Here is a 15,738-nt window from a genome sequence, read left to right on the forward strand (position 1 = left end):
ATTTGTGGCAACCGTTTGGGGATATCCATTTTTTGTTCCTGCATGACAATGCCTCTGTGAACAAATGGGGCTTTTCCACTGCACAGTACAACTCGACTCAACTCGACTTTTTGGGGGTTTTCCACTGTGGATAGTAATTGATACTTTTTTAGTACCACCTCGGTCGAGGTTCCAAGCGAGCCGATATTAAATGTGGCGTCAAAATCCTGCAGATCACGGATTGGTCAGGGAGAATCGTCACTACCAGCGTCACTGGATTTCCGACACGTGACATCAACCCGCTAGTTTAAAAGTTTTAGTAACAGCGATAACAGTATCATTTGTTCACGCGACTTTCGAATTGTGAAAAAAGAAATGGCTGTGTAAACGAGGTGCAGACGGTCCACTTGTTAGCGATGAGCAAAAGGGAAAAGTAACAAAAAAAAACGTAAAAGTGACTACAGAACCATCAAGGAAAAGTGGAAGTGGTTCAACCAAATGGACGCTATCTAAATAAGCGAGCAATGGGAGGGAGAGTGCCCTGGACTCAGCCACGATGGAGGATGGTATGTTTTGTTATGTTAACTCTATACTCTGCTTGAAAGCTTCACTTTATTTAGTTGACCAGCTACTGGAAGCTTCTAAAACAACCAGGCCAATTTAACTGTTACACTTGTGTAAAATCACCATGCAACAACTGCTTTATGCAGAACCATGAGCTAGTAGCTAACAGCTAGCAGTTGTTATTGATTTGGTCAGTTTGTGTCGTGTTTAAGATGATGTCACGCCAGTAGAGGTGGTGCAGCTATGACGATCAGCCTATAATCCCACCCACGTTGAGACGGCACTAAACTGCAGTGGAAATGCAAGCTCAGAAAAGTAAAGCGAGTAGAGTTGAGGCGAGTCGAACCATAACGTGCAGTGAAAAAGTGCCATAAGTGAGGTCCATAAAGAAATGGTTTACTGTGTCTAGCGTGGAAGAAATTGACTGGCCTGCACAAAGCCCAGACCTGAACCCCACTGATCACTTTTGGGGTGAACTGGAACAGCAACTGTTTGTCAGGCCCCATTGACCAACATCAGTTCCTGACCTCACTGATAGCCTTGTGTCTGAGTGAGAGCAAATCCCTGCAGCCATGTTACTATATACTGTATAGTGGAAAGCCTTCCCAAAAGAGTGGAAGCTGTTATTACAGCAAAGGGGGAAATTGATGCCTAAGGTTTTGAAATCAAGTGTTCATCAAGCACATATGATGTCCACAAACGTTTGGCCATATAGTATATATCCTAGAGAGGACTGAGATATATAAGGAGGAGACAGCTGGCTGCTTGCTGTGTGTGCCATGTGTTTTCAATCGAGTATTTAACTATCAGGACAGAACAGTTTGTATTTTTGGTTCCTGCCTTGTGTCTTTGGGATCTGAAGGTGTAGACACCCCAAGATCTATATTCATTGCAGTGATGTGGTCACATGATTTTTGTTGAAAGTTGGTTGGGTTAACACATATGTCAGAATCTCCCTACAGCATGTTTGTGAATTATTGGAGTGGTGGTGGCGTAGTGGGCAAAAGCACATAACTGTTAATCAGAAGGTCGATGGTTCGATCCCCACAGCCACCACCATTGAGCCCGTGAGCAAGGCACTTAACTCCAGGTTGCTCCAGAGGGATTGTCCCTGTAATAAGTGCACTGTAAGTCGGTTTGGATAGAAGCGTCTGCCAAATGCATAAATGTAATGTAAATGTAATATTACTAAGGATGAGGTGATTAACTTAACTGGGGTAGTGTAGACAGATAGTCATGCAACACGATTGATTCCTGAGGGTAAATTCAGAACATAAAGTAGCTGCTGTGTCAGATGTACTGTATGTTTGGCCCCAACATGACACTTATAATACTCCATTCATGTTATTTTAGAAATCTATAAATTTTTGTGTTTGTGAAAAGTGAAATCTCTTCAGCTTTAGGAAGGGTCGTCCTTGAATAAACAGGGAAACAAATCCTTGTATGGTGCAGTGGATGGGTTTGTCCTTTTTTCAGGTTTGAGTAAAATAAAGTATGTGGTTAAAAGAATATTTTGGGTTCAGTACAAGTTAAGCTCAATCAATGGCAATTGCGGCATCATTTTCATTACTAGAAATAAATAATTTTCACTCATGCCACGTTCGTTTAAAAAAAGCTAAAATTACGGTTACAATAAGGCACATACAATGAAAGCGAATGGGACCAGTATATAAATATTAAAATACACATTGTTTCAGAAGTACAAAACATGATGCAAACTCTATACAAATAAACACGATTTTAGTGTTGTAATATCCCTTACTAACCGTATCTGGGTTAGACATTTAAATCCAGTGTTACAACTTGGTTGTAATGACGACTTAACGCAGCTAAACCCTGTAATCTGGTTAATGCAGTAATGGTGGTAAATCTCTGATTTTATCACACTAAATTCACGATAACATTAATAAAGTTTACATCTAAGGACTATACATTTTAAGCAGCTTGTATTTCAGTGTTTGTGGACTGGACCTCTTCCAAAGTGCCTTACTGTAACAGCAATATTTGCCCTTTTTTTATATAAAAATAATTGATCTGTAGTAATCAACATTATGCCACAATTGTTGTCCAATGAGCTTCGAGAGCAAGAGCAAGAGACTTTTACATTTTGTTCTACAACATAATTGAAACATTCATACCTCATACATGAATTTAAAAAGCGGATGTTTTTAAAGACTACAACTACCACAAGGATGTGAGTTTATGTGCTTGATGAATCAGATAACCGTTGTATTTCAGAAGCTATGATATGACCGTGTGTAATTTATGTTGTAGAACAAAATGTCTCTGAAGTTATGGTAACCACTGACTTTATTTTACTTATACTGTAAATCAAAAACCGCTATTCTAAAAACCTAGCGGAAATTTCAGAGTGAATCCATGGTGAACTAAAAGCATTAAGAAAGCAAGTGATTTTTATGGCTTGTTCTGTGATGTTAGTGGATTGTTGGTTAAACTTGAAGTAACAATGTTGGTGTTTGGTGTTCAACAGGGTCCTCAGATCCTAGTGACTGACAGCAATCTGAAGACTGAACTGGATCAGGCTTTCAACAAGAACACACAATTGCAGCAACTCCTGGACAAGACCAAGAGAGAACTGCAAGAATACCAGGACCAGTAAGTGAGCCTTTTTTTTCTCATCAACACTTTGTAAAGCAAGTGTGCATTTCCAATGGAATATATGCACCTGTCACACATAGACTTTTGATTGGATGTTGCTTTGTGATGTCCTAATTAGATGTGGCTGATTAGTTGTTTCTGCCTTCAGAATGGTGGAGCTGCGGATCGATAGAGAGAGGGCGGAGTCTCGCTTACGGCAACAGGAAGATCAGCTGGCTCAACTCCAGGAAGAGCTCAGACGAATGCCGGAAAATTCAGCTCAGTCTGACACCATGCAACTAGTATGCTCACAAAAATGCAGAAGTGTCTGTCTGTTTTTCTGTCTGTCTGTCTATTACTCTTTTCTATCTCTTTCTTGTCTGTCTCTTTTCTGTCTGTCTCTTTTCTGTCTGCTTGTCACTCTTTTCTGTCTGTATGTCACTCTTATCTATCAGTCTGTCTTATCTATCTATCTGTCTGTCACTCTTTTCTATCTGTCTGTCACTTTATTTTCTATCTGTTTATCTGTCTGTCACTTTTCTATATATCTGTCTGTCACTTTCTATCTGGCTGCCACTCTTTCTTTTCTATCTGTTTATCTGCCTGTCACTCTTTTCTATCAGTCTGTCACTTTCCATCTGTCTATCTGTCTGTTACTTTGTTCTATCTGTCTGTCACTTATTTCTATCTATCAGTCTTTCTTTTCTACCTGTCTGTCTAATCTGTCTTTCTATCTCTTTCTGCAGGACTTGATAACAGTACAGGCGGACCTGTCTGAGTCTCTGATGTTGCGGCAGAAGCTGGAGGACACTTTAAGGCAGAGAGAGCGAGAGCTCACCGCTTTGAAAGGGGTCCTGAAGGATGAGGTTGAGACCCATGATAAAGACATGGAGGCCCTGAGAGAGCAGTACAGTCAAGACATGGAGGCCCTGCGTCACAGCATGGAGACTGTCTCACAGGTACTCAAACACAGGTGTAGTTGGTGAAGAATACCTGTTTCTTAAAGAGACAATTCACCCAAAAATATAAAATTGGTAACACACTTATGATGTCTAAAGTCACCTTCCGACTTCTGGTTGCTGTAAATCTCTGTAAGTGTAAACCAAAGTTTGGGCCTTGATAAAACAAGGTGGGCAAAGCGCATTATTTGGGAATTGCAAGCAAAATTGCCATCAATCACTGTAAGCTACTACATCGCAGCATATGGCCTAAAAGAACTTGAACAAGCAAGCAAAACTACAACCAGTTTAACAACTCCAGAGAAACAGACAACAAAATGGCTCTTCCCACATTACAACAAGTTCCAAATAACACTAAAGGTGCAGTATGAAAGATTCAGGGGGGGTTTGCCAAAATGTTGTTCGCTATTCTTTTCTGCATATCACGGAAAAGTGATATGTGGTCCGTTCTGCATAATGCAGTGGCACATTGTTGCTTATCGCGGCCCATTAGGCATGTTTCGCGGCCGAACCACCGGCCCGCTCGGTTCTCCCGATGGCCAGTGTGCCCCTGATCGGCCCAGAAGTGCATCGGCCAACCGGGAAAATGCCCGGTATGCCAGATTTCCAGTCCAGCCCTGAGCATGTGATTGTAGTCTTTTGGTTGCAGAATCACTCATCTCAAAGAATTTTCCAAAAGTCACTAAAAGAAACAATTTGCAAAAGAGTGTCAGCTTCTAGTTTAGTTAGACCACTGCTGGTTTCAGAATACTCTGCAAGTGTTTCTAAAATCCCATCAAGTTGTGTTAGGATCTTAGTGACTGAGCCTAACTTAGAGCCCCATCTTTTGTCAGCTGACCTCTCCATCTCCAAACAATGCCAATCTGGATGTAACTCCTTTGAATTTCCATGAATCGTGTATGACAACTGCGTCCAGTCATAAAGCCGTGTACAGTATTCAGTGTTTCAAACAATGTTTGAATGGTGTGAACTACAGTATACGTAGACAGCCTGAGTAAAAGTGCATTTAAGGATGACTTGCACTCCCCTTTTACTCCTGACATCACAGGAGCACCGTCAAAACAAAATCCTACACACAATTGGCGATCCAGGTTTAGTGGCGCCAACAGATAAAGTATTTTCTCGGAAATCCCATCGGCCGTCCTGTCACACGTATCCAAAAATCGTCATCATATTTTGAAAGCAAACGGATTAATAATAATAAAAAAATACCCCTGTGAAGTGCGTCTTCACTTTGTCTGTGTCCATGCAACAGAACATCTTGCTTGGCACAAAACAGTACAAAATCAAGCACAACTTTGATATGTTCCTGATTTCTTTCAACAAAAGACGCATTTACACGGTCTCTTTTTAGTTAATCCATTACAGTACCGCTGCCCTCAGGTTGATGACTTGTCTGTAAACAGCCAGTTTAGCTTGTGCATTTTAGGTGCCCTTTACTAACCTGATGCTTCATGCAGGCTTGGCTTAGATGTTTCCAGCCTCTAAATCCATCACATGAAAATTTTGTCTAGCTTTGCTCGGGAAAATGCCTACAGGCTTTACAAAAAATTGCATCGCCGGCAGTGCTGTACTCCAACCAGCTGAATTTCTCATACCACCGCAAGGAAAAACAGAGTTGTTTTCCTGATATTATAGTAAATGGAAATCTTTGCAAATTAGGCTGCATGGGTGGCGACAAGTACCGTTGCAGGTTTCCATTACATCGATAGTAGAGCGCTGAAGGTAACATCGTGGGCGGGACTAACAGAAATCAATGCATCATGTTTAACTTTTATTTTTGAGTGGCATATCCATGCACCTATAGTGAGAGGAAACATTGAAAACTGTCTCAGAAATTTACAATGAAATATTATACAAATTATTATACTTACTTTTAACCATTTTTTTTATTTAAAAAAAATAATATGGTAGTGTGATGAGATTTTGTTTTATTCTTATTATAATTATTAATTTTATAATTCAATTTAATATAATAAGTATATGGAAATCTACAACTCACTGATTGGGTGGGCTAGGCTTCCAAGTGGACGGGCCCATGCCCACCAGGGCCCAACCATAGCATCTGGTGTACACACCCCTGAATATTAGCATTTCGTTGCTGAAAGTAGTTGAACTATTTTGGCCAGATCAAACAATATCTCTGTCCGTTCAGCTCTGTCCAGACAGTAGTCGAACTTTCAAGGACATTCAAGAACTGTTGTCACCTGCCCTCACTTCATGTGTCTCTAACCTTTTCTGCAGTCTCAACTAGAAATCGAAGAGGAGCGCCAGAATGTGAATGCTTCCATCTTGGCTCTGGAGGAGGAGCTGGAGGGCTACAAAGATCAGAGCGACCAATGGAAAGAGAAATTTAATTCTGCCAACCAAGAGTAAGCGCAGAGATTCCATAAAAATCCATAACTCCCAGTTTAGAACCCTCAAAAGGTCCACAGACACAAAAAAATATTTCCCTAACATTGTCAGAGATCCAGAGAACCTCATTTCTTTAAAACATTGTATTTCTTGTAAAATCCAAAGGCGTCTCACCAAGGGTCAAGTCTATATTTGTCAAAGGAGTCCAATGACTAAACCGTAATCACGTGCAAACAATCTTGTTGTGACCAACACCCATTATTAACATTTGGTGTTATCTTAAGGACTTCAGTACATAATGAATGTTTTGCTAAAATGTTGCCTGGTTAAAAGGTTTGATCTACATTTAATTTGCCTTAAACTCATTACTCATTCTTATTTGTATTTGAGGTTACAGGTATACTCTATTTTAAGGATAGGCCACAACTATTTCTGATCTTGTCCCACAGTTTTGTTGCATTCATTGTATTTTATGTTGTCTTTATTTTCAGTGTTTTTACTTTATTTTATGATCTTTATGTTATGTGTTTGTGTCAGAAATGCTCTTTGTTTGTTAATTTGTTTGTTTTGTCTCTCTGATTCATGCCTTCACTTGTGGTTTTGGTTTGCCAGGCGGGGGCAGCACAGCGCATTTCAAAAGTGAGACAGAGTTTTGTAGGCGAATGTATACAATCATCAAAACTAATTTCCTGATTGATCAAAGTATCTTAATTTAAATTAATAGTCTGTCAGAAAATCTGGTCCACTGACACACTACTAGTCTTTTTACCTGAAGAATTTGGCTTCGATTTGTCTAAAAACGAAACAAAAAAATGATTCTGACTAATCAAAATTAAATCTTAAATTTTTCTGTCCATGCTGGATCTAACAAAACATTACTTGATTTTCACTAATACGGCAAATCATATTTCTTGTGCAGATGACCGAAATGGACACTCAATTATTAAGTCTTTCCTCGTGTCGCAAATCATTTCAATTCTATTTTAATTCTGAAATAATACACATTATTCGATATTAGGATGTTGATTCCTTCTATAGGTTTTCATCTTTTTTTGTAGTTTCTTCTGTATTGTTCTTCATATGCAGAAATCTGAATAATCCACACTTGTAAATTGTAATTGTATGTTTGCCTCATTGTATATAGACTGCTGCAGGCTCAGCAGGAAAAGAAGCATCTTGAAGAGAAGCTGTTCACAATTAAGAAACAAACTGATGAGACAGATTCATACTCATTAACACAGGTAAAATACATAAGAGCCGCAATCTATTTTTCTGTGATTCACAATTAAAAAAGCAAACATCTACAGAGCCTCAGAGTACTATAGCATAGATCTAGAGAATTGCCTGACATTGGACATTGCATCTACAGGAGTTGCAGCGTTGCCAAAATGATTTAAAGAGAGCACAATCAGAATTACACAAACAGAAAGCAGAGGCAGGGAAAAAGGAGGAGGAGCTTAAATCAGCGACGAGAGTCAACGAAGAGCGAGAGAAAGAACTGAAGGCAGAGATAGGCAGACTTAAAAACCAATCAGTGAAAGACAAAGAGGAACTTGCAAAAGCACTGGAGAAGACACAACAGGTAGGTTTGAATACAAATTGCACAAATTTGCAGTCTTACTCTCTTTCGCTCTAATTTCTTTATTTCCTTGTTTTTGTAGCCCTCCGTTTTGGAGCAATCTCAGGATGCTGGGAGCAACCTGGAACTTCAAGAGGCAAACGCTCGCTTGAGAGAGAGATTAGCACGCATGGTAAAGCATAAATATACTACACACTCGAATTCATCCAACATCTAGAATAGTGCACAACAGTATGGGATTTTGGCCAGCACTGACATCCTAAAGTGAGACATTCACAAAATATATGAAATTGAATTTAAATGCATTTTTTGTGTGTGCAAAATCTATTAATATATTTACAAAAATATTTAAAACAGAATATTTGCATTAAACATCTCAAAGTAGATTTTAGAAATGACACAAAGGGGAGCTAACAATTCAGTTGCAGATACTGATAATCTTAAAATGGCCAAATATCAGCTATTGCATTAGTCATTTAATCTGCCTGTCTGATGTATTTATCAGTAATCCAGAATAGTTTGATGGTAATGTGCAGATGAATATATGATCATTTTGCTTGAAATTATTGGTTTACTGGGACTCATGCTATTAGAAGCATGACAACAGTTACATTAATCAATTCAATACATTCCCATACCATTTCAACACTGTCTGTCTTTCAGACACAGCTACAATCCAGCGTCCCAGACTCCTCTGATGTTCTGGAGGAGGAGAACCGAAGCTTGAGGAACCAGGTGGAGGAGTTGAAACGCACAGTGTCTCGGATTGGACAGGAGAAAGACGAGCTCAGCAGACGTCTGGAGGAGAGGGAGAGGGAGAGAGAAGCCCTGAGACGAGGCAAGTGTGACCTTGAGGAGCAGAAGAGATTGCTGGACCGAGCACTGGAGAAGATCAGTAAAGAGGTGTGTGTTTTTCTTTTTTTGGATGGGGGGGGGGGGTTACATCAGCATGTTCTGTTTATTGGATAGTCATTGCATGTTGATTTAAAAAAACTACTGTTTTTATTACATTGTTGTGTGTTTTATAAAGTAGTTATTAGTTACATTTTGATCTGTAGTTGACCAATATGTTTTTTTTATTATTTATAATTCTTTACAAAATTAAAATTTGCTGACAGTCTTGCTAAAATTGTATTTTTGCTAATCAGTTTTGTTAATCTCAAAATGTCCATTATGCTAATTAATCTCGCTAATCTCATTAATTGGCTAAGCAAAATTTACATTTCACAAGTGACTTTTCCTCCACTTGCCATCTGAATATACAAAAATATGGACTTGATTCGATAAATCATAAATCACAAATCACAAAAGTGGTCGTAAAATAACAAACAAAAATTGACTGACCCCAGGAAATTAATGGGAAAGACTAAAAAATATATATATTTTATATCATTTATATAAATCAGCCACTTTGCTGAAAAAACACACACAGAAATGAGACTACAAAACATAAACGCACACACACTTACTCACACACATATATGAACACACACAAATTACACTATAACAGACCAATTTACTTTAATTTTGTCACATAAATTCTATAAATCAGCAATAATGCAGAACACACACACACACACACACACACACACAAATAAATGGGCGACACTAACACGGTTAGAAGGTAGAACGTAGAACACATCATACACTCACACACACACACACACACACACACACACCTATATGCACGCACACGCACACACACACACACACACACACAGAAATAAATGGGCGATACTAACACAGTCAGACAGCAGAACGTAGAACACATCACACACACACACACACACACATGCATGCCCCCGCACACTCACACACAGAAATTAATGGGCGACACTAACACAGTCAGAAGGCAGAACGTAGACCACATCATACACTCACACACGCATACACACACTACTTAAAGTAGGATAGGCTTTTACTGTTTTGAAGTTACATAAATTTGCAAATGAATGGTGAAATGTATATATTTATATGTAAATAAATCCCCAAAGAATTGCATCATTTTGTTGTTACTTCAGGGAAGAAGAAATGTTATAATTTCTTAAAAACTGTAAAAAAAAGTTACATCTGTACTGTGTCCAATCAAAAATGACCACGAACAGCAAAGGAAGTGGCCCTACTTGATCAGAATAAGAAGGTTAATGTTACCTCATACATTTAACCTTTTTCTAATCTGAGTTCACATTGTCTTTCATTTTGCTCTCTTTCTGTCAGATGGAGTCTATGATGGGAGATTCACGTCAGTCTGTGCAGGTTCTTCAGTCTCAGTTAGATGAGTTCAGAGATCGTTCTCGTAGAGAGCTGCAGGACGCTCAGAGACTCAGTAAAGACAGACTGGCTGAGCTGCAGAGAGCACAGACCATCCTCAAGGCCACACAAGAGGAGGTGAGACAGACAGAGTAATCACTTGCAGAATAATAGAAGAAAAATGAGCTCATTCATACATTACTTATTAAAAATAATAACTATCTATTAAATAACTAATAATAACCATCATGACCCACTGTCTTTATCTCAGCTATCCCGTCTGAAGAAAGATCTGTCATCATGTTCAGAGGAGAGGGACAGCACTCAGCTGGATAAAGATCTGTTGAGCAGCCGTCTCAAGCATCTGGAGAGTGAGCTGGAGACAGAGAGAAGCTCACAAATGGACCGCGGCAGAGAGATACGACAGCTAGAGGTGCATATGAGTTTATGAAATACAAGATGGGATATGTTCTCAGGAAGAAGGTGCATCTGTCTAACGAATGTTTTGCAGGTTTCATGTAAACAAGAATGACAGGAAGAGAGATATTTATAGAGACTTTTTAGTATACAAGGGAATGTTGACTTTATTGGAGATGTTCGTAAAAGAGCTCCTCTCAATTTCAGGATAAACTGAAGACTTTAGAGATTGAGCTGGATGAGGAGAAGAGTGGGGCAGAGTTACTGACTGAACGCATTACCCGCAACCGAGAGCAGGTACACACACAGCCAAATGTTTACACGTACACATCATGGCTATTTGATGTCATGCATTTTAAGTTAAATGCACCAAAGTAAAAAAGAAACTCGGCATGTTACATCAGAGTAACACATTTTGGGATTAGGGATCATCCTGCCCAGCTTGGTGTCTTCACAATTTACGGTCTCTGACGTCCAGACACTTTTAGGGCAGAAAAAAAAGAAGAAAATCTGTACGATTACAATTGGGTTCCAGCAGCTTCGCTGCTTGGCCCGCTAAATACTTTAGTGCATAAAACTCTAAATGTGTTTCTGGGTCAAAGTGACTCAAAATAATAGAGCAATCACAAATTATTTAAGTTGCAGTAATGTATGATAACAGTACACAGTATCTTTTTGATTTGTTTCTCAGGTGGATCAACTCCGCTCTGAACTGATGCAGGAGCGTTCGGCTAGACATGACCTTGAGATGGATAAGAGTGCCTTGGAAAGACAGGTACACACAAATTGCATGCACTACATTTTTGGTACTTATGAAATATATTAAGATATTATATATACAATGTTGTCCAATTGCTTTCTTATGCAGTCATAACCCTTTTTGCATCATCGCTCTATATCTAATCCTCTTTTGCTCTCTCTCTGTGTCTGTCTAAGATCAAGGAGTTAAAGTCTCGTTTAGCTGATCTCGGCACTCAGGCTCGTCCTTCTGCTGGAGTCACACTGCTAGAAAACAAAATCCAGGAGCTGGAGGACCGATTACGCAGTGAAGAGAGGTATACAGCTGTAGAAACACAATCACCATTACATCATTACATTATTATATCCATACAAACAAAACCAGCTGTCGAGAATCAGAATCTAACTGATCGTTTTTTAATAATGCAATTAAAATAATTCTCCTGAAGGGATGGTTCAAACCTGTATACATTTTTTTTTATTCCGTTAAGTATAAAAGGAGACATTAAGCAGAAGGTTAGGGACTCCGTAGAGTGAATGGTGACTGAGGCTAACGTTCTGCCTGACATCTTTCACACAAGTTTGAACAACATGAGGCTGAGACATATTCATTGTTGGGTGAACTATTGCATAAATTGTTTGCATTTTTGACATTGTAAACTAACTATTACAGTTGAAGTCAGACACTCATACACTTAGGTTGAAGTCAATAAAACTCACTGAGAGCGATTGGCAGCCGACCTAAGACAGGGAATGTTTTCTACGATTAAATGTCAGGAATTGTGAAAAACATTGTAAGTTTAAATGTATTTGGCTAAGGTATGTAAACTTCTGACTTCAACTGTATGTACCCACTGCTGTCCTTTGTGCATTTAGAGAGAAAAACACCATTGTGGCATCTCAGAGGAGATTGGACAGGAAGTTTAAAGATGTGACGGCCACCTTGGACCAGGAGCGAAACCAGCACGCTGAACAAAGAGATCAGGCAAGCGCACACATATGAACATGCACATGTTTTTCATGTACTTTGGGGGTTCAAAAATGTACTTGTGTAGCTGACATGAAACCCTTTTGGTATGTCTTGTGTTGTGATGTGTACAGTGGCAGAGGGGTGCAGAGCACAACCAAATTGGCAAAGCAAATACAATCTGAAAACACAACAAAATTAAGCTACAACAGTCAAATTAAGCCACAGAACAATGGAATCATCAAAAAGGAATTATTTATAAAAATGCATATTTTTCCTGAAGTGAGTGCTCCGAATTCGGAAGAAACCTGTGCCTTTTCTGATTAACAGTTCAGAAACTACAAGAATATTACCACTTTTAAATATAATTTGTCTCACAGCAGTGCTATTTAATTCCAGTAAAAGGAGACCTAAGATATACAGTACACTGTCCCTTATTAATTCAGATCAATTTAAACCTAAAGTCTTGTTGTTGATGGGAAAAAATTACATTGACCCATCATCTATCCACCTAATGTATTTCAGAATAAAAGGCTCATTTTTGTCCTTTCTGGAAACAATTTGTAGACACAGCTGGACATGTAAAGCTGTGTAAGTGTGTGTCCATAACTGTGCATCTAAAGTGTCATGTGTGTGTGTCTGCAGCTGTCTCTGCGTGTGAAGGCTCTGAAGCGTCAGCTGGATGAGAGCGAGGGGGAGGTGGAGCGTCTGGAGGGAGTCAGACGGAAGGTTCTGCGGGAGCTGGAGGAGCAGAGGGAGATGCAGGTGGCGCTGCAGGCCAAAGTCAGCACGCTGGAGAAAGACCTCAAGTGTGTACATACAACTACATTCATTGGATAGAGTTCTATGATGTGTGCATTTAAAGCTACAGGTCTTTATTCATTTTATTGAAGTTTTTCACATTTAAGCCTAATATTGGGAGTTTAAACAATCCTGACAAATTCTATCACTGAGTATTTACATTTTGCAGATATTGTAATAAGTAAACATCCCTAAATTATCCGTACTGATCTCTGTAAAGAGCATAAATTGTATTTGTATGTAACTTGGAATAGACTATTTGGAAGGCGGAAGCAAACTATTGCAGGATAAACTTATATAGCGTTGAATGGAAGACCACAGCAAATATTATTTTGGGGCTTTTTCATTTGCTAGAGCAACCGCATAAGAAAACTTCACTCTTTCAAAGACTTGCCATAACAGTGGTGGATTTCGATAGTCAGAAAAGAGAAAGAGGCAAAATTTCATGTCACTTCCTTTGCAGCTGTATTAGAAAAATTTTAATGTTTAAACTAATGCTAGGGTAAAATAATGCAAAGTATAACATAAGTTATACATTTACACCTAAATAATATATATATATTTTCATGTCTGCTAGATATACGCTGCTTATTAAAATGGAAAAAAGTCTTTTAAAAGGGTCAATTTTCTGTGATGTTTTTTTAAGGGGATAATTTGACATAAAATTTAAATTCTGTCATCATGTACTTACCTTCATGTTGTTCCAAACCCAATAAGACTTGCTTTTATTTTGAGAAAAAGGAATATTTATTTATGAATATCTCAGTCAGTCATGTCAATACAGTGACAGTTGATAGTAAGTCATTTAATATCTTAAAAAGGACCCAAAACATCTAAAATTAGTCTGTGCAACTATGCAAAGTCTTCTGAAGGCATACAACGGGTTTTGGTGAGAAACAACCTGAAAATCTTGACGGCCGTTCATGAGCGCATGAGAGAAGATCATTCACAGTGGCTCGCAAGTTCACTAAACAACACTAAAACGAGTCAGGTCCATTTTTAAGCTTTGATTTGAGTCACTATCAACTGTCATTGTACTGAAATATGGACCGGAATAGTCATACAAATTGCATTTGCTTTGACAGTGGACTGTTGTGTGTGTTTGTTAGGAGAAAGCTCCAGCACTCCCGACGCCCGACTCTAGGATCCACCCTGAGTTCTGAGGACGAGGACGGTTACTCTGATTCTAAAAGCATCACATCCATTCTGACTGAGACCCCTCTCCAGACCACCAACTGTTAAAGAATGTCTTCCTGCATATACTGAATACTGGAAGGTCTTGTCTAGTTAATGTAAAAATGACAAAAGAAACATGAAAGATTGCTGATCTTGATCATTTATATTAAGAATATTTATGAAGGATGCAACTGAAGTGAAGAGCACATTCTGCAAGTTAACAGTGAAACAGTGTCTTTTCAAGAGGAAGTGATGTCAGGTGTTTTTGACACTGACAGCAGGTTGACTGGTTAGACCCGGAATAAAACCGTTTCAGATTGAAAGCAGTCAGAGTGAAGATTTGTCAACCAAAAGCTCCTTTAATATTGTTCATGCCGAAAAGGGAGGTTCAGGTTGTTTTTCCCGTAAGAAATTATTTTTGTTTTGAAGGACTCTCTGTGTTTAAGTGTGTCACGTTAAGTACATTTTACTTATGCAAAATGTGAATTGTTCGTTGAAGGAATTTACATTCTTGAATATTTTTGTATGACCTAATTTCCCAGAGGTTTGCAGTGAAAATGATTCATTAATTTTATTTTCATACATGAAGGAATGGATGAACATGCAAGGTCAGTTTTAAATGGTCTGATTTTACAAACTGCACTTCAACAGTGAATTTATAAAGCTACTAAATTTAATATGACACACTGCCAGTGCTCTCCCTGTTAGCATCAAGAAATGTCATGCACTACTGGGAACTATAATGAAGGATCCGAGGAATTATTTATTTTCCACTTGTTTAGCTTTCATGCAAGATTAAAAAATTAAACTTGCACTACGTGAATGAATGCTTTTGTGCCAAGACAAAAAAAATAACAAAATCTTTTGATGTTTTGACTTATGTTATAGAACTGATTTGGAAGACGGTTTCATTTTACTCTGTACAATATTATATATGTATATACTGCCCTATGTTTAAAGTTTATTCATAAACTACACAGTAAAAGTGATAATTTACTTTATCTTTTGCAACATACTCTTCCATGTTCTGTTTTTATGTTACCATATTGTAATTTAATGTTACAATAAAGAAATCTATTTCAGTATTCATAATTTTTTGCTTATCTTCATCATGGATTGTATGCAGTCAAGCTTTCACTAATTCAATTGCGTTATATCATAAAAAAACAAACAGTTGTAAAAATCAGTGTTGAGATTGTACGGAGTCTGTAAAACATAGGTTTACAGTCTTAGGGCGTTCGCCAACCATGTTTGATTTTAACCCGTAATTCAGTTCAGGATGTAGGAACATTTTTGCTGAACGTGTGTTTTTTGAGTACAGCAAAATAAACTATATGTATTGGGTGTAAGCATAT

At 38.4% G+C, this 15,738-nt stretch overlaps 1 protein-coding gene across 2 annotated transcripts in view; it reads left to right on the forward strand.

Moving 5' to 3' along the window:
• Positions 1-15,419, forward strand: part of LOC127650030 (cingulin-like) — a 31,410-nt gene extending 15,991 nt beyond the window's left edge. The window contains exons 5-21 of one of the 2 annotated variants that reach the window (XM_052135147.1): positions 3,035-3,159; positions 3,311-3,443; positions 3,888-4,100; positions 6,345-6,472; positions 7,068-7,094; positions 7,600-7,696; positions 7,825-8,037; positions 8,117-8,206; positions 8,698-8,937; positions 10,252-10,422; positions 10,556-10,717; positions 10,909-10,998; positions 11,393-11,476; positions 11,638-11,756; positions 12,316-12,424; positions 13,052-13,215; positions 14,317-15,419. In XM_052135147.1, the coding sequence (XP_051991107.1) occupies positions 3,035-3,159; positions 3,311-3,443; positions 3,888-4,100; positions 6,345-6,472; positions 7,068-7,094; positions 7,600-7,696; positions 7,825-8,037; positions 8,117-8,206; positions 8,698-8,937; positions 10,252-10,422; positions 10,556-10,717; positions 10,909-10,998; positions 11,393-11,476; positions 11,638-11,756; positions 12,316-12,424; positions 13,052-13,215; positions 14,317-14,449 (2,298 nt within the window). In that variant the 3' untranslated portion in view covers positions 14,450-15,419. The remainder of the gene's footprint in view (positions 1-3,034; positions 3,160-3,310; positions 3,444-3,887; positions 4,101-6,344; positions 6,473-7,067; positions 7,095-7,599; positions 7,697-7,824; positions 8,038-8,116; positions 8,207-8,697; positions 8,938-10,251; positions 10,423-10,555; positions 10,718-10,908; positions 10,999-11,392; positions 11,477-11,637; positions 11,757-12,315; positions 12,425-13,051; positions 13,216-14,316) is intronic. The other variant, XM_052135148.1, reaches the window with a different exon arrangement.
• The last annotated feature ends 319 nt before the right edge of the window (positions 15,420-15,738 follow it).

Source organism: Xyrauchen texanus, chromosome 10, assembly GCF_025860055.1.
Source record: "Xyrauchen texanus isolate HMW12.3.18 chromosome 10, RBS_HiC_50CHRs, whole genome shotgun sequence".
In the NCBI taxonomy this organism is placed as follows: Eukaryota; Metazoa; Chordata; class Actinopteri; order Cypriniformes; family Catostomidae; genus Xyrauchen; species Xyrauchen texanus.